At 43.8% G+C, this 14,059-nt stretch overlaps 1 protein-coding gene across 3 annotated transcripts in view; it reads left to right on the top strand.

Annotated features, from left to right (window-relative positions):
* Positions 1–13,696, top strand: part of LOC139215318 (CCR4-NOT transcription complex subunit 3-like) — a 30,533-nt gene extending 16,837 nt beyond the window's left edge. The window contains exons 8-19 of one of the 3 annotated variants that reach the window (XM_070846247.1): positions 2,088–2,216; positions 3,051–3,141; positions 3,816–3,949; positions 5,050–5,106; positions 5,632–6,634; positions 6,748–6,853; positions 7,051–7,198; positions 8,826–8,922; positions 9,232–9,454; positions 12,417–12,549; positions 12,831–12,956; positions 13,509–13,696. In XM_070846247.1, the coding sequence (XP_070702348.1) occupies positions 2,088–2,216; positions 3,051–3,141; positions 3,816–3,949; positions 5,050–5,106; positions 5,632–6,634; positions 6,748–6,853; positions 7,051–7,198; positions 8,826–8,922; positions 9,232–9,454; positions 12,417–12,549; positions 12,831–12,956; positions 13,509–13,607 (2,346 nt within the window). In that variant the 3' untranslated portion in view covers positions 13,608–13,696. Of the gene's footprint in view, positions 1–2,087; positions 2,217–3,050; positions 3,142–3,815; positions 3,950–5,049; positions 5,107–5,631; positions 6,644–6,747; positions 6,854–7,050; positions 7,199–8,825; positions 8,923–9,231; positions 9,455–12,416; positions 12,550–12,830; positions 12,957–13,508 lie in introns of all 3 variants that reach the window. The other 2 variants (XM_070846248.1, XM_070846246.1) reach the window with 2 other exon arrangements.
* The last annotated feature ends 363 nt before the right edge of the window (positions 13,697–14,059 follow it).

Genomic DNA, 14,059 nt, shown 5'->3' with positions numbered 1-14,059 from the left:
GGTGATCAGAGGGCGAAGGTGCAGGTCACTGTGAACTCCGATAGGAAGAAATAACGGAGTAAAGACATTTTAGATCTAAAAGGGCAAAGGTCAGCTTCACTGTGACGCCGTAATGTTCTGCAAAAACACTTTTCTGGCCGTTATTCAACACTATAACTCAGGAACAGAGGGGAAGAACATATTTCACAATTTGCCACAAACTGAATCAACAACACTGATGTTGGGTTTGGACAGACACGAGTGTGAACTGAAACCAGGCAGTAATTCTCTCTGTAACTATGATCACAAGTGTTACATCAGTGAGAAATAAATCTGTAGAGCTGGAGGTAGTTTGCTGCGTAGACTCTTTATAGAAATGGACGTAGCTTGTGGGTCTGTATGTTGAAGCCAATCCACAAGTACCTTCAGCCTGCATTCTTTCAAATGGCCAACAGGGGGCGACTATGAAAAGACTTCCAGTAGTAAGGAAGTCGATGGGGAAAATGAGCCGACTTCTCATTTTCCTGATGAGTTTCTGGTCTCAGTCGCTAGTTTACAGTCTTCTCCAACACAGTGTGGTGTTTATTTAGTAAATGATGGTCCCATTTAGGGGAAGATAGATGATAAAGCAGGGCACGCTTTAGGGCGGTGACCAACATCACTTGAAACCAAGATGGCAACGGCAGCTTCAAAACGGTCAATCAGTGACTACGTTCACTTCTTTTATACAGTTCATGGTTTGCCCCTGTTTTTAAAACTAGAACAGACCTCCACCTAAGCAGACAGTCCAGTCTTAAACCAAAACATTTATCTGGATGTGTTTCCGAAAACTACAAGAATGAAGTCAAACTAAGAATTTAGTTTGGTCAGTGTTATTGCTTGCTTTGGTCTGATCCAGATCCTCTCTAAAGTGTGATGGGTTCTTCCTCGGCCCGTGCTACACGTGGTTCTTCCCCTAATCCGGCTGACAAACAGCATAACCTTCTTGGCCGAGAAAAAGATCCCACTAAACACTTAGTTGGTTTTCCATACGTTCCTCATTCCTTTGTGCTTAATTTTGGACACACGGTCACATTAAAAGTTCAAATGCAGCCTTTGGAGGCTGAATGCACTCAGCACGGAAACGTCCTCATGTCGCCGGCATGTGCTGGTGCTGCATTAACACGTTAATTTGTTCCACGCCGCTGCCTTCACTAATGCAGTCCAGCAGCAGCAGGAGAACAACATACATCTAAAGTGTTCTGCCCGTGTGTGTGTTAACAGCCGTCTTGTTTTTTTTAATCACGTCAGCTCAGCCAGTGATCCACAGAGCTACACTGTGTGCTTCTGTTCTTTTATCCAATAGGGACGTCCACATATGTTTAGTTTTTATCCAAATACCCACTGGAGCGCCTTTGACCTGAAATATAGAAATAAACAAACAAAAAATTTTTTTAAAAAAAGGCCAAATATGTGACACATTTGTGCTCAAGTGCTTCAGAACATGTGTGAATTAACCGCAGAAGAGAAGAGGAATTAAATATTGAAATCAGAAGTGGTGCTACGCCGCTGCTATACGATGCATAAAGCCATAAAGTGCACATATAGGAGCAGCTCCTGCCGTCACGCTGCTGCGCCCTGCATGTGTTTCCTGACTTCTGTGTGTTTAACTTTAAAATTTTAACATGCTTTTTCTACATTTTGTAAACAGCTTTTCTTCTTAAATGCTTTTCCTCGCTAGTACGATGAATTATTGATTCCAAATGTTTTGTTTTGCACCCTCGGCTTAGTAAATATGACCATTTTTTTATATCTGATATTACAATTGTACTTTAATTTGAACATTTTCTCAGTGGAAGTGCCTCTGAATCAACATATCGACCAGTGAGAGACATTTAAACTGCGGACTGACTGTCTTTTACTGCGCTTTAATCTCTTAACCACTCTTAACTCTTAACCAAACTGACAAATGTGTGTGAATTAAGTAAAAATTCACTGCAGCTTCACCAGGTTGTTTTCAAGTATCCATCTCGGTCGTAGACACATACGCTTGATGTTCTTTTTTAAAGCTAAAAAACTGTTTTCAACTCATCGATTCCCTGTTTTTCCTCCCTGATGTCGTTGTGCAGAAGCAGGACCGGATCGAGGAGCTGAAGAAGTTCATTGAGAAGCATCGGCACCACATCCGGATGCTGGAGACCATACTGAGGATGCTAGACAACGACTCAGTGCAGGTCGACGCCATCAGGAAGATCAAGGTTCAGCCAAGTCTTTAAAAGTTTCTCTGAACTCGTAGATACAGCAGCTGGTTCTGTTTTTGATGATCCATAAATCTAGATAACTAGATAATATAACGAATTTAAATGTCATTAAAGTGTAGAATATTTCTTGTGACACATTGAATGAGTGCTGGAATAAGTTTTACTTAAGTAGAATAGAATATATCTTTATTTGTCAAAAGCAACAACAGCATAAAAAGAAAGTAGACAATTAATGAAAAGTCAAATTACACATTTAAAGTACAGTTCATGTCAACGTCTGCTCCTTAGATCTTATAAGTTTTATCACTTTTAACGAAGTAACAAGTCCGGCATTCAAACAGTACAGTATAAACAGTAAACAGTACAGTATAAGATTATTAGCATCAAAATTTAAAGTATCAAAAGTAATTTAAAAGCTGATTATATGAAATGTCCCTCTTCAGAATGATATATGATGTATTTCTGGATTCTAATTATTAAAGCGTTAATATGTTCTTCACTTTAATGTTGCAGCTCATTTTAATTACTTCTATAGTTATATAATTATACTCCTGGGTAGCCTGTGAATCCCTCCCTCAGGGATCAATACTTTTTCATCTTAATCTAAAATAACACATCATTTTTTATCTGCTTGTTATTATGTTTTGTTTTATTGATCTGAATCTGCAAAGTAACTTAAGTAAAATAATAAAGTATTTGGCCCTGAAATGTAGAAGAGTAGAAGAATAAAGGAGCAGAGAATAGAAATAATGATAAAAGTACCTCAGACTTGTAGTGAAGTACTTCAGTAAATGTACCACTGTCTGATCTGTCTCACTCTTCTTTATGAAGGATGACGTGGAGTATTATCTAGATTCGTCGCAGGATCCAGACTTTGAGGAGAATGAGTTTCTGTACGACGACCTGGACCTGGAAGACATCCGTAAGTAGAGAAAAACTTATTAACAGCTGATGTGCAGGTAGAGAGAGAACAAAATAACTACAGACAATGTCGCCTGAAGTACCGTAATAATAATAATAATACATTTTATTTATAGTCCCCCAAGGATACCGTACAAGACACAGATAAAAACAAACAGTGAAAAAAACAAGTTAAAAGTTAAGATAAACCTGTAAACCTGCGTTCTTTCTAATGTCCAGCAGACTCGAGCCGACTTCTCATTTGATTTATCGCCTCAGTAAAAACCTTCCTGATGAGTTCATGCTCTCAGTCTCTAGTTTACAGTCTTCTCCGACACAGCAGGATGTTCATTTAGCAAATTTCGGCCCCATTTAGAGGAAACAGGACTACGCTGTGACGGACCAATCACAGGCGTTCTTCCATTAAAACGGCCGTCACTTCTGCCTCCAACACAATAAGATGGCGTGGCATGTTACGGTGGCCACTTCCTTTATAGTATAAAGAGGAGAAAACTGAATGCAGAACTTGTGCAAACAACCACATACAGGAGTAAAACTACGAGATGTAATGCTTATTTTGTGTAGAAATGACCTCATTAATTCAGTTTGTCAGGTTTGAAGACTGCTAATTGTCGGTGCTGTTTCTCCTCCAATGACGACACTCCTCTTCTCCCTCTGTGTCTTTGCTCCGTCCAGCTCAGACGCTGGTCGCCACCTCCCCGCCGGGACACTCGCACTTGGAGGACGAGATCTTCCAGCACTCCAGCAGCACCCCCACCTCCACCACGTCATCCTCGCCCATCCCCCCCTCGCCTGCCACTTGCACTACGGTAAAAAAAACCAAACTCCATCAAACAAAACTTCTCCTTTATTAGAGTTTTTAACTTAAACTTTTTTAAGTTTGGAAGATTTCTCATGCAGTTACAGTGAATGAACCCTTCTGGTCGCTCATCAGGCTAAAGTTTGTACTTAGCTTTTAAAAAATGCAAATAAGATAAGATGAGATAACATTTATTGATCCGTCAGTGGGGAAAGTTTGCTGTTACAGCAGCTCCAGGGGACAGACAAAGCACACAGTTAAAGAAATAGAAAATTAAATAAACATAATATATACAGAAAGAAACATTATGGACACTGAATACAATAATTACAAAGGAGCAACAACAGGGTGGGATGGGATTAAACATATAATGTATAATAATAATGATAATAAAGTGCATATTGGTGGTGGTTGTGCTTGTGGTTGGTGCAGTAATGCAAATGAATAAAGAAACAACCCATGAGCCACTGCTTTCCCCACCCAAAATAAAAACCTGTCAGGTTTTTATCTCTTCATTTACCTTTGACTTTGTTGCTAATTGTGGTAATGGTGTGATTTTGGTAATTCCTCAAAAAAATAAGCCTATTGTTGAGTTCACTTTGAGTCAAACCGTGTCAATATTTAAAGGATAAATGTGAGATAATTGCCTTTGTGTCTGCTATTGTAGTGCCCTGCCATCTGCTCTTATTGTTCTGCTCTACTGTCATTATATCATCTGTTCTTCCTGCCCGCCCACATGCAGCATGTAGTGAGAGTAGTTATTATAGGTCTGATGTGTCTCAATAGGAGGCGTGGTATTGTTAAATGCTGCTGACACGAAGCTGTGCTTAAGCATGAACGGGAACGTAAAGGATAAAGATGCAGGCCGTCGTGATTAATGGGAAATGGGGCTGTTTAACTTTTAATTATCCAGGAAAAGTTTGTGGAAGTGATTTCACTGTGGGAGAGCTGAGAGCTGGTCAGTACGACTGCAGTGTGCTCTCACAGCAGGGGAAAAGTTTGGGCTGAGTTCAGTTGTCTCTTGTGTTACACAGCTTTTAAAAGAAAGACGGCCGTCATCTTGGTGTTCTCCTTGGTGGCTCTGATGTTGTTCTCCGTTTGTGTTTTCAGGAGAACTCGGAGGATGACAAGAAGAGGGGTCGTTCCACAGACAGTGAAGTTAGCCAGGTGAGTCTGAGGACACTAACACTCAGTTTAATACTCATATAAACTTAATATTTTTATTTTTGGCACGATTATTGGAACTGAAAAAGGCAGTTGAAGCCGTCACTGTGGACTTTTTAACTATTGTAGAGATCAATTAATCATTTTAAGATGAAAAATGATAGATAGATGAATCAATAATGAAAAGAACTGTCATAATATAGTTGCCTTGATACAATAACATGCTGTCATATCCTCAAATTCCTCTACTTATTATTAGTTATCAGTGTTTTTACCCTGTTGCATGTTACTTCTGTTAAGTATTTTGAATTTATTTCAGCTTGTGTTTTCTTTGTTTGGATGTTGAGGTTTTTTTAGGTTTTCTTCCTTTTTGTTTCCTGAAGTTTTAGATAATTTTAAACAGAATCAAAGCCGTTAGTTAGTTAGTTAGTTAGTTAGTTAGTTAGTTAGTTAGTTAGTCGTAGTCTGCTAACTTTTTGCTCTGGTCACACTGTGACACGTGTAAATGTCTTCTCGCTTCTCTTCCAGTCACCTGTGAAGAACGGAAACCCCTCCTCCTCGTTGTCCTCTTCTTCCTCCTCCTCCTCGTCCTCCTCCTCGTCCTCCTCCTCCTCTTCTTCCTCCGTCTCGGGACTGACCTCATCCTCGCTGGTCTCTATGGCGACCATTGCTGGGGGAGGAAGCAGCAGCTCTGGGGGCAACAGTCATCACGGCAACTCGGGGGGTCTCCTCTCCAACACCTCCGCTGGCAGCTACAGCAACGCCACCCAGCAGCAGCCGCACCCGTCGGCACAGCAACAACAGACCAAAAACTTAGTTAGCTCCTCCTCTTCCTCCTCCTCCTCCTCCTCAGCTCCCATCTCCATCCCCAGCACCTCCTCCAACAGCCACCAGGCGTCCTCTGCCTCTTCTCCCCCCAACGCCATCACACAGGGGCTCTTCACTTCAAACTCCCAGCCCCAGACTCTGTTGGGTCCCACGCCGACCTCCAACAGTCTTGGCCTCAGCCTCGGCCTCTCGCTGGGGAAGGGAGGCATGTCCGGCTCCATCACCACCAGCCCCATGTCTGGCCTGGGCCTGTCAGGGATGCCGGCGTCCCTGAGCACCATGGCGAGCCTCCTGTCCAGCTCCAGCCCGGCACCCTATGCTCAGGCAGCTGCCTCGAGCGCGGTCTGCTCCAGCCTACCGGGCTCTCTGGGCGGCATCAGCACCACCACGACCAACAGCGCGGTGGGCTCCATAGGCAGCGGGAGTATCACAGTCGGCGGGCCGACGTCCTCGACGGGAGGTCTGCTGGGCTCGGCACCGGGGCTAACCAGCATCGGCTCTGGGATTCTGGGTTTGAGTTCTGGTCAGTCGGGGGTGCAGGGGTCCTCCCTGGTGTCACTGAGCCCAGTAGGAGGTTTAGCGCCAGGTAGCGGAGTAGGAGTCATCGGGAGCAACGGAGGCAGCTCAGGATCAGCAGGGAGCGGCGTGGTGGGAGGAAACCTATCGCTCTCCATCAGGCCGCCGAGCCAGCAGAAGCAGAACGGTAGCACTAGTGAGTATCCTGAAACGTTCGGACGCCCAGAAACGTCTCTATGCTGCAAGATTTACAACTAAAGAGTCGTTTATGTTCCTCTGCTTGTCCTTTTTATCTCACAGGTTACAGTGCTGTAGTAGCAGACAGCACAACAGACTCCGCCCTCAACAGTGCCAGCCAATCACAAATCAGCCAACCTTTGTCTTTGACCTCTACAGCCAATCAGCCGTGAGTACGATAGAGCAGGTCATCCGCCTGCGACTCGTTACAGAGACTTTGTGGCATCAGATCAGATTGAAATAAAAGAACTTTGTGATGTTAACCAGATGTGCTAATATTTAACCTGAAGGAACATTCCTGATTTTATCTTGGTGTCTGTTGCCCCCTTTGTCATCCTTCCTCTCATTCTCTTCGTCTCTCCCCAGTAAGGACACTGGTCCCAGTTTACTGGGCTCTTTGAGTTTGTCGTCCAGTTCCCCATCGCCGGCCTTCTACAGCGAAGCCAAAACGGTGAGCGGCGGCAGCCTGCTGAACGGGCCGCTGTCCTACTCGCAGTCCTCCGACAGCATCAAGGTGAGTGTATGACAACACACGTTCACGGTCGTATCTGGATATATTACATGTTTATGTTAGTCGGATTGTGCCCACATGTTGATCAGATCTTATATTGATATATATGTCATGTTCCAGCTGTAACATTAGAGTGTGTGTGTGGCCATGGATGAACTCCATGTTTGCTTTGCTTTATCTCAGCTTTCAGTAGTTTGTTTTCATGCGTCCGAGCCAGTGAATTTGGCATAAACATTCACTCGGACTCGAAGAAGAGCTGATTTTAGTGGTCAAAGATCAGTGTGACCTCAGAAAAACATGTCTTTTGGCCACAACTCAAGAAATAACACTCAGATTATGACAACATATCACACAAATATCTAATAGGATGTAGTGCTGACATTTTTTTTTTATCTAAAAGGTCAAAGGTCAACTTGTTTTCACTGTGTCTCTCTACAGAGGCCATATTCTGATTTCAGAGAACAGCGGTGTGTAGACTATTTCACAAAAAGCACACGCAGGTTTGTCCAGGTACAAATCTCATCAACAATGAGTCATAAACCCCCGCTAGACTAAATCTGGGGTCAAACTTTCCACGCGTCTGAGTGTGTGAGGGTCGGCGTGGTGTAAATGTTGTCATCAGAGGATTTAAGCAAAGGCTCTGTGAAGATTTTTGAGTACCTCCGTTTATTGGACGCGTCCTGTAGGCGCCGATCTCCCGCGCACTCATTGAACGTCCAAAACGGACCCCAGAAAGCTGTTTAAACCGAACTCCTACTGTGTGTTGTGAGGGGCAGTTAAACACCTAAATCACAGCAGCTTGAAGAGCAACTAAAGAAACATGTATTTTACTATATCCAAATAGTGTTTCCAGATACAGGTCACGTTTAATGTGAGGTGCTAGTGGGTAAACACACACACACACACACACACAGGATTTACAGTAAAACAGCTTGGTGAACAGGTTTTGTAGAGACGATGTGGTGTTTCACATCCTAAATCTCAATAGTCTATTAATTCACTCATTGTTTTTTGCTCCCACTATGATTTAGAGCTGGGGATCTTTATGGTGTCATCATGGCTGTTTGTTTGTAGTAAATGTGATGTTTAATTCCACATTACAAAGAAATTAAGCAGCAGTAGAAATCTAAAATCTGTCGCACTGGCATTCAGCGTCCGACTGTATTTATGAATGATTTTCAGATTATCAGCGTATCAATTCTACTTATCTGATCATTCCTCTGGTTTTTATGCCCTCTAAAGTAATTGTTTTTGGAAAGTGCTTATTGGTAAAGTTCTCCTTCTCCTCCTTCTTCATACCTGTGTGCAGGCCAGTGAAGTTCTTCCACACCAAAAACTGAACTGAAATATGGTTATTTTCTGTTGGATTAAGTCAGAAGTGTTCCCCTCGTGTCATTCGGGGGCTGAAATCGCTCCTCAGCTGCCGGATGTTTTGTCAAAAGTGTATTTCAGGCGTATTTCAGGAGGACATGTGGGACCAAACAAAAAAAGTGAAGCCAAAGTGATTTCCATGACAACATTATCACTGGTGCGGGAACTGGAGGTCCTCCTCGGGGTCAGGCACGATAACTGTGAGCACACGTCCGGTAGAATCTGTTTTCCCATGAGTCTCCTTGTCTGTCCTCGTCAGCCCCAGGAGCCTCTGAGCAGCCTGAAGTCCATGGCCGAGCGAGCAGCACTCAGCTCAGGGATGGAGGGAGACGTGCCCTCGCTGCACCTCACCTCAGGTAAAACACACACACACATGTACCTTGATAAAAGGACATAGAGGGTTGCCACGGAGCAGAAATAGAAAAGCTGTATTTTAATGGAACAAAATGTCATCTCACCTCCCACTCTCAACCTCCTCTGAACAAAAACTGCTGATGATATTATCAGCCCTGACTCAACTTCTCTCTCTTTGTCTCTCTGACTCCAAATCCTGAATCCCTCCCCGTTCTGCACATCCTCTCTCGCTCCCCTACATCCTCGACTTCCTCCGCCATCACCCTTTCGTCTCCCCCGACGTTAATTCTCTGCCTCCCGTCTCTCTTCAGACATCTTCCCCAGCAGCACTACGGCCCAGTCGGGCCCCCAGACGGCGCCTCAGCCCTCGCTGTCGGAGGTCAGCATCCCCCCGTCGCTGGGGGTCTGCCCGCTGGGACCGGTTCCCCTGTCCAAAGACCAGCTCTACCAACAGGCCATGGAGGAGGCGGCGTGGACGCACATGCCCCACCCGTCAGACTCTGAGAGGATCAGGTGCAGTGAAACGTTTGCGTTGTACGTTCTCCCTTCACACAAACACTCTGTCCTGACAGCATCAGCTACAAAATCAGTTTTCTTACACAGCGCGTCAAACGGCCGGTTTATTTTTCTGTGGCTTTGGAGGAGGAACAGCTGAGTGAAGGTGAAATGAGGAGTCACCTGTACGATTTTCACTTTAAAAGCATAAAAGATTAAGCAGCTGGCTGGAGGAAGGTCGCCGGTGAGCATCACAATATAAGACACGCGTGTGTGTTTGGTTTAAAGAGTACAAACGTGGGAAGAGAAGCTACGTAGCTGCTGGGATCTGAACTCAAATCAGCAAAAAAACTTCTATCAGTACTTTCTTGGTACTTTTACTAAAGAATTATCAGCAAAGTGGACATAAACAGTATTAAAAATAAAAATACTGTTTATGTCCAATCACCTTTCATCCATTTAGTGGATGATTGTTGTTGATGTGTTAATAAGTAGCTGTTATATAAACGATTAGTTCGTAAGTTTAAAGTTAATTATAAATAATTGTATAAATGTAATCATATTCTTGTAACAATACCGAATAAAAATATATATAACTAAATGATATGATAGTATAAAGTAACATGAAAACACTGAAGTACAAATATCTTAAGACTGCTGGTACAATACTGCACTGAATCTTTTTAAATTCTGTAATTAATCCGTTTTTTTCTAATCAAAAATATAAGGAAAATAAATTAAATGAAAATTAATCTGAAAAATAACAGGAGAAAATCAGATAAAACCCAATTAGCAGGTTAAAAAATGTTCTCTAATAAACTTTTGGCAACAATTATCTCTTCTTTTTAAAATAAATGTATTATATCCCTCGTTGATATTAGCTGCAGTGATCAGTTTCATTTTGCTGCGTGTGATAAAAATCAATTTAAACTGATCTTCTGCTTACAAACCAGCGACAGTAAGTAAAAACCAGCGGACTAAAACAGCCTCAGGCTCTGATCTGAAGAAACAGGCGTCCCTGGAAACACGTTTGTCGTTTCATTGTTGGCTTTTCGCCGTTGAAAAGCTTTTATTGCACAAAGATTTAGAAGAACTTGAACCAGATTTGGCAGCTTTTACTTTGTCATCAGACTTAAATCAACGATCCACAGAAGTAATCAGCTGCAGCTTAAAGTTCTTTAATTAATACAGTAGGAGACATAATGGAAATCACATAATGTGTTTGATAAGTATTTAGTGCTTTCACACACACACACACACACACACACCAGGCACAATTAGAGAACAGATTATACTGGGACTGAATCTACAGTGCAGTCTGCCCACACAGGTACAATTGACATTTAAATCAAAACACTCAAACCCTCTTGTCCCACAGTACCTGTTGTTTTACAGTCAGACACACACACACACACACACACACACACTCCTGTTTCCATCACTTCAGAGGACATTACATTTACAGTTACAGTGCATTCATTTCCCGGAGACTTACCTAAACCACAACCGCTATGTTCCCTACCTTTATCTCAACCTAGACCAGGTCTTCACCCTAAAATATAACGATCTCTAGAGCCCTGAAACCTCCGCACTGCTTTAGATCCCACCGGAGTGTTTCAGGAGTGTGTTTCAGGACTGATTCTCATTGATTGTCTGATTTTTGTGCTTCCAACATGAGCAAACAGGCTAAGTTCCTCATTCTGTCTGGTTTAAATGTGTTTCTAAAAACCCCTCTGACCGGCTGACGTCTGGTCCGGTGACACCAGTTATTAAATAATATGGATGTATATGAATGTGATGGTGGAATATGCGATGATGAAAGTCTGCTCAGGAGGGCTTTTATCTTGAAAACCGACCGGATTCTCTTGTTTGTCTGACTTCCTGCCTTCCTCGGCTGCTCTCTGCTGCTCAGAAATAGACTAGACGCGTATCTTTAGCGGAGCCGAGCGCCGAGACGCTTCTTAGGTGTTTCTGAAACTCTCTGCGGCTCCTACTGGGATTTAAAGCATCAGCTAGAGCGAGCGCCGCGTTACAGACGCTCCCGGTGGGTTTTTGCCTTCATGGGGACTTTGTGTTCTGTTCCCACAATGTGACACACACACACACACACACACACACACACACACACACACAAACAGCCTGCAGGGATTTCTTCTTCTGTGCTTTAAAATGAGATTCTGACGTCGACAGACAAATCTCTTGTTTCTTAATAACGCTAATTGATTCCACACATTTGCTCTGTTGTTTATCTGCATACAGCTCCAGCCGTGAATCCCTTCGCTTTGTAAACCTGCGTGTTGGAGTGTTAGTCAGACGCTGAAACTCTCCACGAGGAGTGTTATCATCCTCAAAGTTTCTGCCTGTTAGTGGGACATGACGATTATTTTTAGCGCTCGCTGACCTGACTAACATTGTAACAGCCTAATGGAAACAGAAAGGACAAACTGGGTTGGTCACCGATCTAAAAATACACGGTTTGGATGGAAAAGTGCATCCAGGCGGAGCGGGCAGACTTTCTTACTTCTCCTACTATCAGGGAGGTGAATCTGTGAGTCAGCCTTCCTAATGCATCAGTTCATTAACCCCAACCCTGGTTGTGTATCTCTGTACGTCACAGTCCTCTGGTGCACCTGACCGATCTTTAATAAGTATGTTTTTATTTGGGATCAACAGCAGTGTTTTCTGAAATACTTTAGCTCGCAGCCTGAAATTAAACTCAACCGCCGGAAAAGGGTGAAAAACGTAAATCTGGTACATGCTAACTAGCTAAACATGCTAACCAGCTAAATATCAGCACTCTTTCCCAACATGCCACATGTGTGTATATTTCATTCATCTATATGTCTTCTTGTTCTCGTGTTTTGATTTTTAAATTTTCCAATTTCCAGGATGTTAAAGGGGAAGTCTGCCAGTTTTACACACACTGTTTGCAGGGGGAGGTAAACTGTACATGTGGAGTAACACTAGTCCCGCTAACAGTCCCTCTGTGTGGATGTTACAGGCAGTACCTGATGAGGAACCCGTGCCCCACCCTGCCTTTCCACCACCAGGTGCCACCGCCCCACTCCGACACTGTAGAGTTTTACCAGAGGCTCTCCACAGAGACCCTCTTCTTCATCTTTTACTACCTGGAGGTAGGATGTGTGACTCTACCTCTAATATTGGGGTCAAACTAAGTGGGAGCACATTGAGGCTCCTGCTTTGGGACGTTGAAGGGAACTCTGGGACATAATTGAAGCTGCACAGATGTTCAACACAACGGTTAACATCAAAATAACTCACAGAGCTTACTATTGAATATTACATTACATATCAAGTCCTTTGCGTACATGCTAATTAAATTCGCCTTTTAAATCCTCTTTGTTATTCCTCTCTGCATCTCCTCTCCCTCTCCCTCTCCCCGTCCTCGCTGCAGGGCACTAAGGCCCAGTATCTGGCAGCCAAAGCTCTGAAGAAGCAGTCGTGGAGGTTCCACACAAAGTACATGATGTGGTTTCAGAGGCACGAAGAACCCAAAACTATTACGGATGAGTTTGAGCAGGTCAGTGTCACAACTTAAAACGTGTGAAATAATCCAGGGTTTTTGCATAATTTATCCTTCTTCTACCGCTCTAAGCAGACGGCGTGTTATTATTGTAATGAGGTAGTGACTGCAGAGGTTGTCGGGGACACGTGCTCTCACACAAAGCATGCTGGGAGTGGCAAGAAGTAGACGTAGCCACCATGACATCACCTGTTAGTTTTAGCCTCGAGTTTCTCCTCGCAGGTGTCGCCGTCTTGTTTTTTTTGGCACAAGGAGAGACATTCGTTCCAGAAAGACTGCCTCTGGTTGCTTCCTGGTGTATTTTCCTCTAAATGGGACCATAATTTACTAAACGAACATCCTGCTGTGCTGAAGAAGAAGAACTCATCAGGAAACTGTTCACTGAGCTGATAAATCAGGAGAGAAGTCGTCTCGTTTTCTCATTGACTTCCATCCAATCAGACTTCTGTTTGTCGCCCCCTGCTGGACATTAGAGAGAGTGCACTTCTTTATCCAGGCTGTGATTTATAGATGTAGATCAGTTGCTTCAATTGATTTTTTCTTTTTCAGGGAACGTACATTTACTTTGACTATGAGAAGTGGGGCCAGCGGAAGAAGGAGGGCTTCACGTTTGAGTACCGGTACCTAGAAGACCGAGACCTCCAGTGACCTGCAGCGAGACAGACAGACGGAAAGACAAACGAACGGACAGCCGAGGACGTGAGAGAGGGACGGATTGGAGAAGAAACACACGAAGAAGGGTGGTCCGCCTGCTGACATTCCTGGATCTGATCTCAGCTCGGTGGCGGAAGGAGACGTTGGGGCTGGAGGGGCGCGAGCGGGTTCGCAAAGGACACATTTGAAAGCCCTCCCTCCCTCCGACCCTCCAACCCCGCCTCATCATCCTCACCCCGGCAGTGATTACTCCTCCCACCCTGTCATCCCTCCTCCTCCTCCTCCTCCTCTTCCTCCTCCTCCTCCTCCATCATCAGCCCTTTTATTTCCATCTTCTCCTGAACTGGAACTCTCTCTTTAAAACAGCAAGACTTTGGTTTCCTTTGGCAGATAAGACACAAAAATCACACCTAGTATTCAGACTATCATGTGCTCCCCCCCCCCTT

The sequence above is a fragment of the Pempheris klunzingeri genome, chromosome 16 (assembly GCF_042242105.1).
Source record: "Pempheris klunzingeri isolate RE-2024b chromosome 16, fPemKlu1.hap1, whole genome shotgun sequence".
Classification (NCBI taxonomy): Eukaryota; Metazoa; Chordata; class Actinopteri; order Acropomatiformes; family Pempheridae; genus Pempheris; species Pempheris klunzingeri.
This window is presented reverse-complemented; position numbering and strand designations above follow the sequence as displayed.